Source organism: Lissotriton helveticus, chromosome 1_1, assembly GCF_964261635.1.
Source record: "Lissotriton helveticus chromosome 1_1, aLisHel1.1, whole genome shotgun sequence".
NCBI lineage: Eukaryota > Metazoa > Chordata > Amphibia > Caudata > Salamandridae > Lissotriton > Lissotriton helveticus.
In genome coordinates this window covers 1585403277-1585417505 of record NC_136057.1, presented here as the reverse complement: position 1 = coordinate 1585417505, position 14229 = coordinate 1585403277, and the positions used below count along the sequence as shown (strand labels likewise).

Below are 14229 nucleotides of genomic sequence, written 5' to 3'. Positions count from 1 at the left end.
TACCTGCACGCCAACATTATCCCGGTAGGTCTACAGATCAAGAATGAGCCGGCCATCTTTGTAGACGTGCCAAAAATTAGAGAGGGGTTCATTTTCGTGGCTATCAACGCTTCTCGATATTGGATAGTTTTAGGAGTAGAGACGACGGCTGAACAAGTCCAATCACTGACACGCGAAATTGCAGCATTGAGGCAAGAAATTGCAGGAGACACTGCACTCTCCAACGCCAAGGAGGCTCTTGAGAACCTAGGTAAAAGCCTGAAGGACTTTGAGATTACAACTCAGAACAGAAAATTGGATAAATTATCGAAGGATATACGCTTTTATGATAAAGATATCCTTACATCAACGAGGCTATTACAAGCAAGATCAATGGGAAGATTTACTGGAAGGGGTAGAGGAGGTTATAGGGGAAGAAGAAATGACAGCACTTTTTCCGACTCATCCGTGAGCTCCGACAGTGACCCTGATCAACAAACCACGGGCCAAAATTACGGGTACCATGACAACTGGTACCCACCCCAGAGCTGCCAGCCTTATTTAGGCGAGGGACAATGGAGACCATCCAGGGGACGCGGTACGAACTGGCAAAGAAGACCACCGAGGGGTCAACAATCCAACTACCCATGAGGGCGGGGCACAGGACCAAAGCAGGTGCATTTCCAACCAGAAAGCCACGGGGAAATCTCCACCCGCAGGAAGGTCTACAGATGGGAACCAGTGAAAACAACCCTTCAGAGACTGATAACAACAACCCAGTGGTCAACATCTCCTCATACCAACTCAGGATGACAAAAAAAGAGTATTATCTAAAGGATTAGGCTTCGTGCCTACTAATCAACCCAATATTTTCAATATTAATACGGAGCTCTATTCGCCTTTTTCCGGAAGATCCGCCTGAAATATTATTTCAGGAACTCGGATACTAACACAAAGAAGTCAGTCACTGGATTAAGAACTCCATCGACATTCTTTCCACCGACATATGCAATGTCTAATACCATTCTAGCGTACGAGAACATGGTGGCGAAGGAAGTTTTTAAATTACTAGACACCTACAAACACAATGCCCAAAATATCAGCAAACCAGAAAGGACAGCACTTATGAGCCTTAGGAACATTACTGAGATTGTGATAAAGGTGGCAGACAAGGACGGCGCCATAGTCATCCAAGATACTACAGCCTACAAAACGGAAATTCAGAGACAACTGCAAGATGGTATCAGCTACGCCCGACTTAGAGCTGACCCCTCAAAAGACTTGTCCGCAGAAATCTTGATTCTCACCTCTGAGGCACTTGAATTGGGCTTCTTGACAAAACTGGAGTTTGAATATTTGAATAAACTACACCCACGCCTACCAACGATTTATACATTGCCCAAAATCCACAAGGATTTGTCCAACCCTCCTGGCAGACCAATCGTATCAGGATGTGGCTCCCTGCTCGAACCCCTCTGCAGATACATTGACTTTTTCCTAAAGCCTATAGCAGAGAACACAACCGCATACCTTAGGGATACAATGCAGACTATTACATTGATCGACCAACGCCCTCACAATCAGACACAACAACTGCTAGTGACCTGTGATGTGGTCTCCCTGTACACCAGCATTCCACAAGATCCGGCACTGGAGGTCATAACGCAGTATCTTGATAGACGGTGGGCACCAATGGAAGTACCAACCAAATTTATCATAGATCTGCTCATGATAGCAATGAAGAAAAATGTCTTCGTCTTTCAGGGTCACCACTATATCCAGACGAAAGGAGTGGCGATGGGGGCAGCCTTCGCCCCAGATCTAGTAATTATTTACATGGACCATTTCGAACAATCATTCATTTTCTCTAACAACCCCTACCACCTGAAGATAGATCTATGGAGAAGATACATAGATGACATCTTGATGATATGGACGGGAACTGATACCGAACTCTCACTCTTCTATGATTGGTTGAACACCTGTGACCCAGACATTAAATTTACTAAGCAGTCACATCCTACAGAAATCGCTTTCCTCGACATCAAGATCTGTCATCAACAAGGAACGGTATACCACTCTTTACCGTAAACCCACCGAAAGTAACTCATTGCTCAGATATGAAGTCACCACCAGAGGGCTCTACGAGATAACCTACCGGTTGGCCAGTTAATTGGGATCAAAAGGAACTGCTAAAAAAAATCCGACTATATGGAAGAATCAGATATCCTGGGAGCAAGACTCTTAGCCAGGGGCTATCCTAGAAGGATGATCAGGAGAGCCCAGAAGAGGGCATGGTTCAGCCCGAGAGATGACCTTCTAAAACCAAGATAGCGACAAGATCCTTCCCTCAAAAGATTAATCTGTGTGACAACTTTCTCAACAAGGAGCAATGCCATAAAAAAAGTAATCAACAGACATTGGGGCCTGGTGGCTGATGATATCCAGCAACAAGAACCACCTATGCACGCTTTTAGAAAAGCAAAGAGCATAAAGGATCATGTGGTCAACTCCTTTCTGCCCAGTGAGGATAACCCTACAATTCAATCTATGTGGAGTTTGCCACCCATAAAGGGTCACCACAAGTGTAGCAAGTGTAAAGCATGCGCAACCACTATACAAACAAAAGCTTTCACATACAAACAGCAAACAATTGATTTACAGGACTTCAACAACTGCAATTCATCAAATGTAATCTATATCATCTTATGTCCATGTGGCCTACTATACGTAGGTCAGACGCAACAAAAAATCAAGATGAGGATCCTTCAACATCAAAGTAGGATATGATGTCAGGTGTAGTGAGCACCATTAGTTGAACATTTTGTACAGCAAGGGCACACACCAGACCAAATGCAAGGGCTTCTATTGGAAAAGGCACAAATGGGCCCAAGGGGAGGAAATATCAGTGGTGTCCTCAATTTAAGAGAATCGAAGTAGATGCTGAAATTGGACTCAATCGCAAGTGGGTTGAACAAACTTGATACTAGCAATGCACAACTGGCCTGCTTAAGCATAAGATAACTGACATTGTATGTGACACCCACATAATCTCATAATATTCTAATTACTACTCCTATTCTCATGAGTGTGTGTAAGGTATCTTAATAGAGCAACCTTTGAACCTGTAAATCTTTTTTGCATCCAAGTTGTGATGTCATTTCAGATATCCTAGAACTGCGCTGACAACGTATCTTTGACAAGAATACACCCTCTTGCATCAATATCCAATATCATGTCTGAGACGATTGAACTGTGTTGACATTGTACTTCTGACAAAATCATAATACCCTCTTGAGAGCCTTTTTTGTACAGCAATCTAGGGGTTCGACCAATATGAGGGATATGTCAATTACCACATTGAATCTTGTTTTAATCTACTGACAGTGATTGTTGTATTTATTTTAGGTAAACCGTTTTTCCAATCCGTGTGCCTTGTATTGTTAATTTATTATACACCAAAAACCGATGTTGTCACATTTGTGGCCATGGAATGTAACCTTTCTATGTGCGCAATTCTAGAAACAATTTCATGTTTCCCAGACTTGGTGATCATTTATTACGTTCCATTTCCCTCCCCCTTTGCGGGCCCACCAAGTATTTCTCCAATTTCCACAACCACCCGGCACGTCGCGCAGAACCATCAACGTGCACGCTTGAGGTGGATTTTCTCTTTAATAAAACACAGCACGCCGAGTGCGGGCTGTTCCTGACTGACGCGACCTGGAGAGAAGCGCAGTAAGAGACATTCAAGAGCCGTCCTTTAGTGCCAAGGCCATAGGCTCGATTTTTCTAGAACCCTTTTAAGACTTTTTGGGTATTTGTGTTTGCAATACGATGGTCTTGTTTAATAATAAACTCTGAGTCTATTGATGTTTTACGATATTAACAGAGCACCCGACGCAGTATGTTGTAGTCGCATAATTCGATGGTTGTTAATTCCCGTGCTTCAAATCACAGGCCCGGCATTGTCACACTTGGACATTTTAATACTAACATCACCTCGGAACTATCCCAGTGCCCTTTCGAGGCACTGTAACATTTTTTATGATTGCACTAAGCCAATGATACTTAACACGACCTCGGCACCTCTTAAACGTATTTTTTGACCCACACGACAGGTAGTTTTTCCCGCGGCGCTGTTCTACAATCTACCACATACTAGGGGCAGGCCATGATACTAATTTATGACGGATAATACCCATTTAACTTTGATCTTCCACAAGCCTACTTGGTTTGACGGGACTCGATCTAGTACGGTTATACTAACACCACATCACGACCGCTATGCCATGACCATTAATCACTTCATATTGCGACCTAAGCAGTTAAATATGCCAATCCCCCGCGTATAATTCATGCAGAATCTCACCTACGTATGATAATATTTTCCCCCAATTTGCGGAAACGTTGTTTGTTCTGAACCCAGGTCCTTAGCTGTTTTATGTATTCCCTTCTCCTCAGATTTAATCTTTGTCCATGCCCTTGATTGAGTCGGGTGGACACGCTCTTGATTTTGTGCGACAAGTCCCATTGATAAGGCGGATTTGGATATTAGGAACCGTGCGCACAGCGCAAGAAATTGCAGTAAGTTTGTTGGCACTAGACTAATTGGGAATGATTGTATGACCCATTTCATTTAGGATAATAGTCACCTTTATTATTTAGGTGATGCCTCACTCCTACCTACTTTCGATGAGTTCGGAGAGCTCCGGAGCCCCTTCTCTTCACAACTGATCTGTGAGAGACATTTCTTCCCCTCGCTTCATTCTTGGTAACTTTATTTTAACAATGGACAATGCCCTGATTTTTACCTGCACTCTTAACACCCGTTAGACATTACATTTTTCCCCACCTTGTCTCATAGGTGTCACAAACCCCCCCCCCACACCAACCACCACTTGTCCTGAGGAAGACCCCAGGAGTAAGGTTCAAGATACCCTTTGACACCGCACATTTTAATGTGATATCTGATTAGGGTCTTTTGCAAATGTGTTAAAAAAAATGGGTTATCCCAATGTGATTAAACAACATTGGTAGGACATTGTGTTTTTTCTCCTTTTATGTGGTTTCATGCCTTGTGTTTTCTAAGAATCTTTCTTTCTCCTCACCCCTAAGCCAGTAACACACTGGGACCACTATTATACATATCGTCTTGTACCCAGGTCCCAGTGATTCCGGGTTTACCCTTTTTTTGTAACTACTTACATGTGCAGCTGAGATCCTGGGCTGCCCAAAAGGTGTTTCTTCCGGTGAGTGTCTGCAGAGGTGATTCCTTACCCGCCTGAGGGGAGAAAGTGATTGGTGCCATAGAAAAGTGACGTTGGTGCATCCCCAGCCTCATCACAGCTAGCCCCACTACCCCGTGACGATCACCATGTCAACAATCCCGCCTATAGAGCCTTTTGTGCTGGAAGGACCCCCATCGGCTCAAGCGCTCAGGTGGATAGAGTGGGTGGAGCGACTTATAATATTCTTTGAAGCCACCAAAGTCCACAAAGATAAAAAAGAGCAGGCTACTCCACCTAGGGGGCAAAAACATTAATCCCATCACAAAGACACTCTTAGAAGGCACGCCCAAAACGCACCTGACTCTCATCAATGCCTTGAATGGCCACTTTTAACCCGTGACCAACCAGGACTACGAAAGATTCATTTTTCGGCAAGCCAAGCAACTTCCTGATGAATCGCTTGATACCTTCCATGCACGACTCAAGAACCTTGCGTCAACATATGGGTTCCGGGACGAAACAGAGGAGATTAGAGGGCAAATAATCCAAGGGTTAGAAGAGTCTGGTAAGCCGCTGGCTGATATCCTGACCCTCTGGCGCACCAAGTAGCTGTCTAAAACCAGAGCCGCTCACATGGAGGCGGCATTGCAGTCGCCCATCAAAGTAGAGCAGGTCAACGCGGTAGTTACAAAGCCCACACACCGATCCACTAAGAAGGAATCAGTGAGTAACCCGCAGGGGAACCCTCGGAACTGTGCTATTGTGGGGGACTGCCCCAAAAGGCAGCTGAATGCCCAGCAAGAGGCAAACGATGCACCGATGTGGCCGACTCAACCATTTTGAAAAGGTATGCCAGTCAAAGAAATACAGGAAACCCAAACCGACTGTTAACGTAGTACCTGAAGGGGTGGCGACATCAGTGACATGGACGAGGATGAGGAGTAAGAACGGGTTGTACACAAGGTACACATGGTTGGAACGGCGACGGGTCGACGTTGTCGACTTTCTCAATGTCAAATCCAGGTTGGGCAGCTTAGCATCACGACTGTCGTAGACACGGGAGCCACCATAAACCTGATGTTGGCAGTGCTATATGCCACCATGCACCCGGCCCCTCCACTACAATCAACGGTGATCAGGGTCTTTGCTTATGGCCAGGACAAGCCCCTGAAAATGAGAGTAAAGTTCAAGACGACAGTGACACACGGTAACCAAACGATCACAACCATGGTGTACGTTACCAAGGATGTCCAGGGCATGCTGCTGGGATGCCGAGTGGCAGAAGACCTAGGCATCGTGACCTTCGCCTTTGGGATACATCAAGAGTCAGTTCAGAACAAACTTACGGACTTCGCCTCAGTGTTTGAGGCGATTGGAAAATGTACAGGAAAAGAAATACATCTAAACATAGATACGACGGTGCAACCAGTGGCCCTCCGGCATCGACGAGTGGCTTTTCACCTATGACTGTTGGTCGAACAAGAACTGATTAAGCTGGAACAGGCCGGCATTATCGAAAAGGTCACGGGACCCACACCGTGGGTCTCCCCAATTGTTGTCACACGCAAACTCAAGCAGCCTGGAGCTGTAAGTATTTGTTTCGACATGAGACTGCCTAATGCCGCCATCAAAAGGGAGCGCCACATCACCCCGACCATTGATGATCTAATTGGGGAAATGTCTGGGGCGTGCTGGTTTTCGAAGCTCGATCTACAGTCCGGTTACAACCCGCTAGTCCTGGACCAGGCCTCCAAGAATATCACGACCTTCTCCACGCATGTCGGAATTCAGAGGTATACCCGTCTAAGTTTTGGGATCTCCAGTGCGGCGGAAGTCTTCCAAAATGTGATCCACACACTCATCATGGACATCCCAGGGGTCATCAGCGTAAGTGATGATATAATACATGCCAAGTCCATCCCTGAACACAACTCCTGATTGGTTCAAGTGCTTGTGAGAATCCAAAAACCAGGACTTACGCTCCACCGAGAAAAATGTGAATTCCTCAAAACGAAATTGCAGTTCTTCGCTTACACCTTTTCGGCTGAAGGCGTGAACCCCGACAAAGTCCGAGACATTAAGAATGTCACTGAGATCCGCAGCTTTCTTGGCATGGTCAATTACTGTGGACGCTTTATACGAGACCTCACAACCCTCACCCAACCCGTGAGGCATTTCACCAAGGACTCTGTTCCCTGTACCTGGGGTGAAGCTCAGGCCAAGACCTTCCAAGATGTCAAAGACGCTCTATCCGCAGCCACTACGCTGGCATTCATTGATCCTCGAAAGATGATGCAGGTTGCTGTTAATGCTGGCCCGAAAGGACTGGGGCAGTCCTAATGCAACGCCGCAAAGCGGAAGATGATTGGGCTCCGGTGGCCTTCGCGAGCCGATTGCTCACGGACACTAAACAAAGATACTCACAAATGGAAAAGGAAACCATCGCCATACATTGGGGGTGTCGCCATTTTCACCTCTATGTGTATGGCAAACCATTTGTGGTGACCACCGACCACAAGCCCTTGCTGCCCTTATTCTCTGGCACGTCATCTAAGCCGCCTCCTCGGATAGAGAAGTGGATGCTTCAACTCCCAAACTACAACTGTTGAGTTGAGTTGAGTACCAGCCGGAAGCCGTAATCCCGCAGACTATCTGTCGCAACATTCGAGGGAGGCTACCACCCAGGATAAGGAAGAGGCTGCAGATACGGAAGAATATGTTTGATGCATCACTACAAGATTTTGCCCCCTTCCTCTGTCTATCAACACCCTAAGAAAGGAAACTGACAAGGATGACTGCCTGCAGAGAGCTTTGCAGGCCATGAAGCATGGCAACTGGCACCGAGCCAGAGAAGAGTGGAAGATACTCACGGCCCAGGCAAGACGGATACTGGAAATCTTGCACCATGTTCGCGAAGAACTAACCGAGTACAACACGGGGTGTTTGCTGAGAGGACACCGGCTGGTGATCCCTTCTGCTCTGACTGCCCAAGTGATCCAACTTGCACACAGTGGACACCAAGGCATTGTCAAAACCAAGTCAATGCTCCAAACAAAGGTATGGTTTCCCCTAATGGATGAGCTGGTGGAAGCCGCAGTCTGGGAATGCCAATGGTGCCAAGTGAATGGAGATGCTCCCTGGCCTGCTACTGTAATCACGGAACCAAGACCCCCACGTCCGTGGGTAAGCGTCAAGTACCCGGAGGTGGAAATCATCACCATGCTGAGTGCTGCTGAAATAATCCCGAAACTGGAGAAAGTCATAGCAACTCACTGCATTTTTCAAGAACTGAAGACGAATAACGGACCTCCCTTCCAAGGGAAAGAGCTGACCAACTACCTGACATCCCTGGGCATTCAACATCGGAGGATCACGCCGCGGTGGCCGTAAGCCAATGATGAGATGGAGCAGTTTATGCTGTCCTTAAATAAGGTAATTTGCATAGCCCTTAAATGTCAACAATCCATAGAATTAGCCCTCTTCACATTTCTGCTCAACTACTGGCAAACTCCTCACATGACCACCGGAGTTGCGCCGGGACATCTGTCGATGGGATTGGTCTTCACGGACTCCATACCTCATCACCCCCAGTGGCGCCCTACAGCTCCTGAAGATGATCAGATCGACAACCAGAGATGAAGGGAACACGCTCAAGTCAGTCAGCAGCGGAGAGCCCTTCCAGCATCCTTCGAGAAAGGGGACAAAGTTTTGGTCAAGAACCGATCGACTCGCAGCAAGTTCAGTCTCCCATTCGAGAAGCGCCCCTGGACTGTGATTCATGTGAAGGGCACCAGGGTAGTGGCCAGACGCAGTGGTAAAATCATAACCCGGAACATTTTTCATTTTAAAAGATTTCGCTCATCCGAGACTGTGATAGGAGACAACAATCCTGCGGGGTCCCAATCATTCCTCGGAGATACCCCGTGCGAGGAAGTTCAGGTAACACCACACAGCAACTACACTGCTCAGTCCGGCGCTCCAAACGCTGAGCCTCAGCTGGAACAGGAAGACAGTGAGTCCAGCCCTGGTGAGGTGCTGGAGAGCCCAGTCCGAGCCCAGGCATCAGCGTCAAGCAGCCAGGCGGAAGGCGGATTGAGTGGTCGTGGAACATCCAAGTACCAGCTCTGACGGAACCCCGAGCCGACCCGTAACCTGAAGGACTATTTCACGTAAGACTGTTCCAAATATTGGTGAAGCTCGTATCTATGATTCTTGTTTGCAAAATTGTGGGAACAGTTTGTTTTGAACTTTTGTTTTAGGGAGGAATGTTATGTCGCACCCGTGATGTAACCGGTGCACACCATTAGGCGTCTGCAACTGGGGGTCTCGGGGTGGGAAGCCCTGGACTAGTTCCCCCACAGAACCTGACCAGGTGGCATGGTCCAGGTCACATGACAGTACTCTAAAAAAGAGGCTGCCGCGGGCGTGAAGTCTGAGACATATGTACGCGGCGGCCAGTAACACCATAACCCTGGCTCCGTGTTTCATTTATGCCCTGATGTTAAGGCCTGCACGGTGACCCCCAAGCACAACACAGCAGCGTGGTCTCAGCATGAGACACAACACCGTCCTCCTAATGTCCCCCACATCCATTCCCTCCCATGATGCTTGACCCCCTCCTGATCACAATTTTTTTTTAACATGTTGCACAGCAGCACAGGCTTCTGTGAAGCATGGCGTAAAGTAAAAAAAAATGTCAATGTCAATGTGTTGCAGTGTTTTTTATTTTTACTTTGAGCTATGTTGCACAGCAGACTCCCCTGCTGTGCAACATCTAAAGAAACATTGACAAAGCCAATGGAACTCACGTAGGCGAAACATATTAGCTTTGCCGACGCTTGTTCTATTTCCTCACCCTTTCGACATGTCCATCTCATGTCTCACCATTTGTCCAGAAGGAATTGCCATTAATATTCCAATTTGCCTACCACCAGCCCCTTCGCAGCCTTATAATTTCCCTTCATCTCCATTTACTATCATTTTCTTTTCCAGTCTTATGATCATCCAATTATGCTCCACCTCTTCTGGTAGTTTATAGACTAATTAATGCTGTTGTTTCTTTAGACTTTTTCCCTGTAGCCCTCTTTTCGTATCTCTTTACTCCATCTTTCACTTTCTCTTCGCCCAGTCTTACTCACTCTACTTTCTCATCTTTTGCCCCTCTGCTGCTGCCCGGCCTAATGTGGTTTCCAATAAAACATTAAAACATTTAAAAAGATCATTTACTTTGCAGGATACATGAAAAGATTCTCCCAGCTCATACTCACTCTAGAAGGGATTGCCTCTCGATGAACACTTTCTGTTTTTCTATTTCTTGATTCCTGTAATGCAAAAAAGAACTTTGTTATGACATACAAAAAATGTGTGTGAAATGACAACCACCTATAGACAATCATTTTTAGTCTCATAGAATGTAAAGGCAAGTTTTGGGCCAGGCCTTCATCTTCCACCGTATGAAAGAGTCACTCTCTTATCTAGGAGTAATAGTAACTACCAGAACGTCCACGTGGGATACTGTTCCTCAGTAGAAACAACATCCATTTCGCCCTTGAAACAAGGCCCTATACCTTGTCGAAATTGTCAGGACTAACCCCACAAGTATTTCGCAAGGACATCTCGCATCATCAGGGCAGTATTCTTGTTGCCATTCAGAAAAATTAAAATAGTTCTAAAAATAAATCAAAATCGAAGAAACTGCATATGGAGTTTCAATAATAGACAGGTTCTAATCCATAGGTTGATTCCCAGGAGCTCCACTGTTTTCAGTAGTAAATCGTGTTTATCTTAGTTATAACCTCAATCTCTACTTTATTTTTTACCCTGATCTCTCTCCTAAACATACTGCTGACTATGTGCCTGCAGAGTAGAAGCGAGTGTATGGTGTACCAAAGACACTACTTTGTTTTTTTAGTACTGTAACTCCAATTATTATTATATAATGCAGTTTTGTATGTTCCGCAGCCTTACCACAAACACATATTTGGAAGGTAGTGAGATTTTAACTTATGTTAAAAAACACCTTAGAAATTCGCTGAAAAAGCACTACCGTTCGAAAACAAAAAAACAATTGAAATTCCCCAGTTATACGTAACTGACATGAGTATGAGTGTTTAGAACAAAATAAACTTGATTCTGTATATACATTTACTCAGCAGTATGGTTAGGAGAAAGACTAGAGTGACTCATACATGTGAATGTGAGGTTAAAATTACGAACAATATAAATTGCTGTTGAATATAGTGGAGGTCCTGGGAACACAACATATGGATCAGAATCTGCAAAGAATTTGTGTGGAATGCTTAATGTATTCTAATGTCCCGTTTTTCCGTTGATATAAATATATCTTTTCTTCGATTCTATTTTCTTTTAAGAACTTGTTTTAGCTTATCTAGATACCAAAGAGAATACTGCCCTGATAAAATTAGATGACTTTGCGAACTTGGTGGCAGACATTCGTGGTTTATCTGTTGTGGATTGCCATACATCGTACAGGTATTCCAAAATATAAAGAATATGATGAAATAGTAGTTCAATATATGAAAACTGCTTGGAAGGTGACTTTATTTTATTTATAAAGTCCTACACAGAAGTTGTTCAAAATGACATGCTCAAATTTAGTTTTGAATCATCTTTTCAGATAAGGCAGTAACAATAGTCGAGCACCTTCTTGTGAACACATCACTGTAGACGTCACTTATTTGGCCATATCAGTAGGGCAGTGTGGATGTAGTGATGGGCAGACTCCTGTGTATCTGTTACAAGGAATTAAAAAGGGCAGCAGACTGCGTATCTCTTAAGCTAGATATATATATGATATTGAGATACTGCACAGTAATTTTCTTACTCACCTGCTCTGTTGGGCAGGCTCGGATGCATCATGTCCTTTAAAGCGCTGGGAGTAAGACTGCACAGCTTCCTGCATGGCTTTGTCCAGAACCTCGCTCATCTGTCCTTGTATGTTCTCTAGAAGCTCTGCTTTCACCACCTAATAGGGGAAAGAAGCTGGTTAGGCATGTCTTTGCACTTGTCTCTCAAACATCCAGATCAACCAGTTGTGACTCTGCCCATGACAGCAGAGCACAGAATAACAACTCACCATTTTTCTATTCATGCAGTGATTGAACTGAGCCAGGGTCTTCTAAGGACAGTTTCATTGATGTTTAATATCTGGTAGAGACATCTAGCCACAGATTACTTACATTTGAATTTCCCCAGGCGTCAGATTGCATCGGAAGATTTTTCGCGAGCAGTACTCCTGCGCTCTAGTAGGTGGCATCAGTTGACTTCGTGCTGTGGTGTCTGCGCCAGAAGTGATGTCCGCGTCACTTATATAGGCGCCACCTCGGCATGCTGACGCCACTTCTTTTCTTTTGGCACCCTCCAGTGTTGTTCCGAGAGAAGAGGTACCACTCTGTCAGTTTTTTACAGATTTTTTTAGAATTTCTTTTGACTTCTTTTGAGGATTTTTCCTCCTGGTGTGTCAAGGATGTCATTAAGAAAAACAGCTTTCAAACTATTTGGTGCCTGTCACCGCACCCTGCCAGTGACAGATCTGCACCTTGTTTGTTTGTGGTGTCTGGAGTGCTACCACAACACCAAGTCATACTCCAATTACCGGGCCATTTGCTAGCGGCCTGGCATGTGACACCACTGAAGTCACGGTCCTGGTCGAGAGGAAGGTCCCGAGACCATTCCAGGAGACTGAAGTCCTCTTTGTCCCATTTGAAATCCTCCGCACATTCACGTAAGAGGCACAAAAAACATAAGAAGTTGCATCGCAATTCGGCCTACACAATGCAGGAACAGCGGTGTTCGAGGCATGGCTCCTCAGAACCTGTGCCTGGGCCGACTCCACATCTCACCAGTTTTATGAGGCCATGTGTCTCATATTTAAGTGGCCCAACCCATCCGGCGGGCCTTTGGGCCGGGGGGGGCCATTTGCTTCCGCACCTGTGTCTCTGGCCCGTCTCCAAAGTGACCCTATGGATCTGGTCATGCATTTGGACCCCACCGGTCGTGCCATTCAAACCTTCCCCGGCTCTGGCTCCAATGCTCCCAGTGCTACTGGCCCCCACCGTCAGCACCAGCCCCATTGTGATCCCTGAATCAAACACAGAGGTGCAATGACTGATGCTCATTCCAGCACCGACAGGGCCTCCGTGTCCTAGGTTGGAGCCTGAACCTTAATCCAAATGGCTGGGCCTCGTGGAGTTATGGGAGGGGCCGCTGGGACCTTTAGAATACCAGCGTGATCAGGATATTGACTGGTGTGAGGAACTTGGTGATGGTAGCGGACTGGATACGTCTCCAGATATCACCATTCTTTCTCCCCCTACCGTGGCTAAGGAGGAGGCAGCTACATGCAAAATGGTGGTGCGGAGGGTGGCTGAAGTCATCGACTTTCAGTTGCCCTCAGTGGGATTCAAGACCAATATCTTGACAGAGGTGCTGCAACCTGGAGTCTCCTCCTCTGAACCCCTACTCCTGTTTAACAAAGCCCTCACCGATGTCCTTCTGGGGATCTTGTCCAAACCCAACACAGGGGCTCCTTTGAATAGGACGATTGCCCGCCGCCACCGCCCTGCTCCAGGGGACCCATATTTACTCACCCTACCCCGGAGAGCTTGATGGTGCAAGCTTCCACTTCCCAGGGCATGTTCCCTGCCGCTGCCCTGGACACGGAATTCAAAAGGCTGGACAGCTTGGGAAAGAAAATCTTTCCTTCTGCCAGCCTTCAATTACGGTTGGTGAACACCCCATCCTTTTGGGCCTGCTACTCCCACAAGCACTTTAAGGACTCGTGGGCCATGGCTAACTCTTTGGGCCTCTCGGCTGCCCCACGTCATTCCCAGTCTGTCTTTCGCTCCTTTCCTGGCCACAGACGGGGTTTCAACTATGCCAATGCTATCCCAGCCACACAACCGTGCAAGCTTCTATAGCCTCTGCGTGGACGAGGCATGTTCCTATGGGCCTTGTGGGTTGGGTAGCCAGTGGTCTGGTCCAGCCACCACTCACCCTG

General features: G+C 46.3%; 1 protein-coding gene across 1 annotated transcript in view; it reads right to left on the bottom strand.

The window, feature by feature from the left end:
- SOAT2 (sterol O-acyltransferase 2) overlaps window positions 1-14229 on the bottom strand; it is a 463801-nt gene that overhangs the window by 302745 nt on the left and 146827 nt on the right. The window contains exons 3-4 of the mRNA XM_078687322.1: window positions 12059-12195; window positions 10478-10531 (exon numbers count right to left, since the gene is read on the bottom strand). Of these exons, the coding sequence (XP_078543448.1) occupies window positions 10478-10531; window positions 12059-12195 (191 nt within the window). The remainder of the gene's footprint in view (window positions 1-10477; window positions 10532-12058; window positions 12196-14229) is intronic.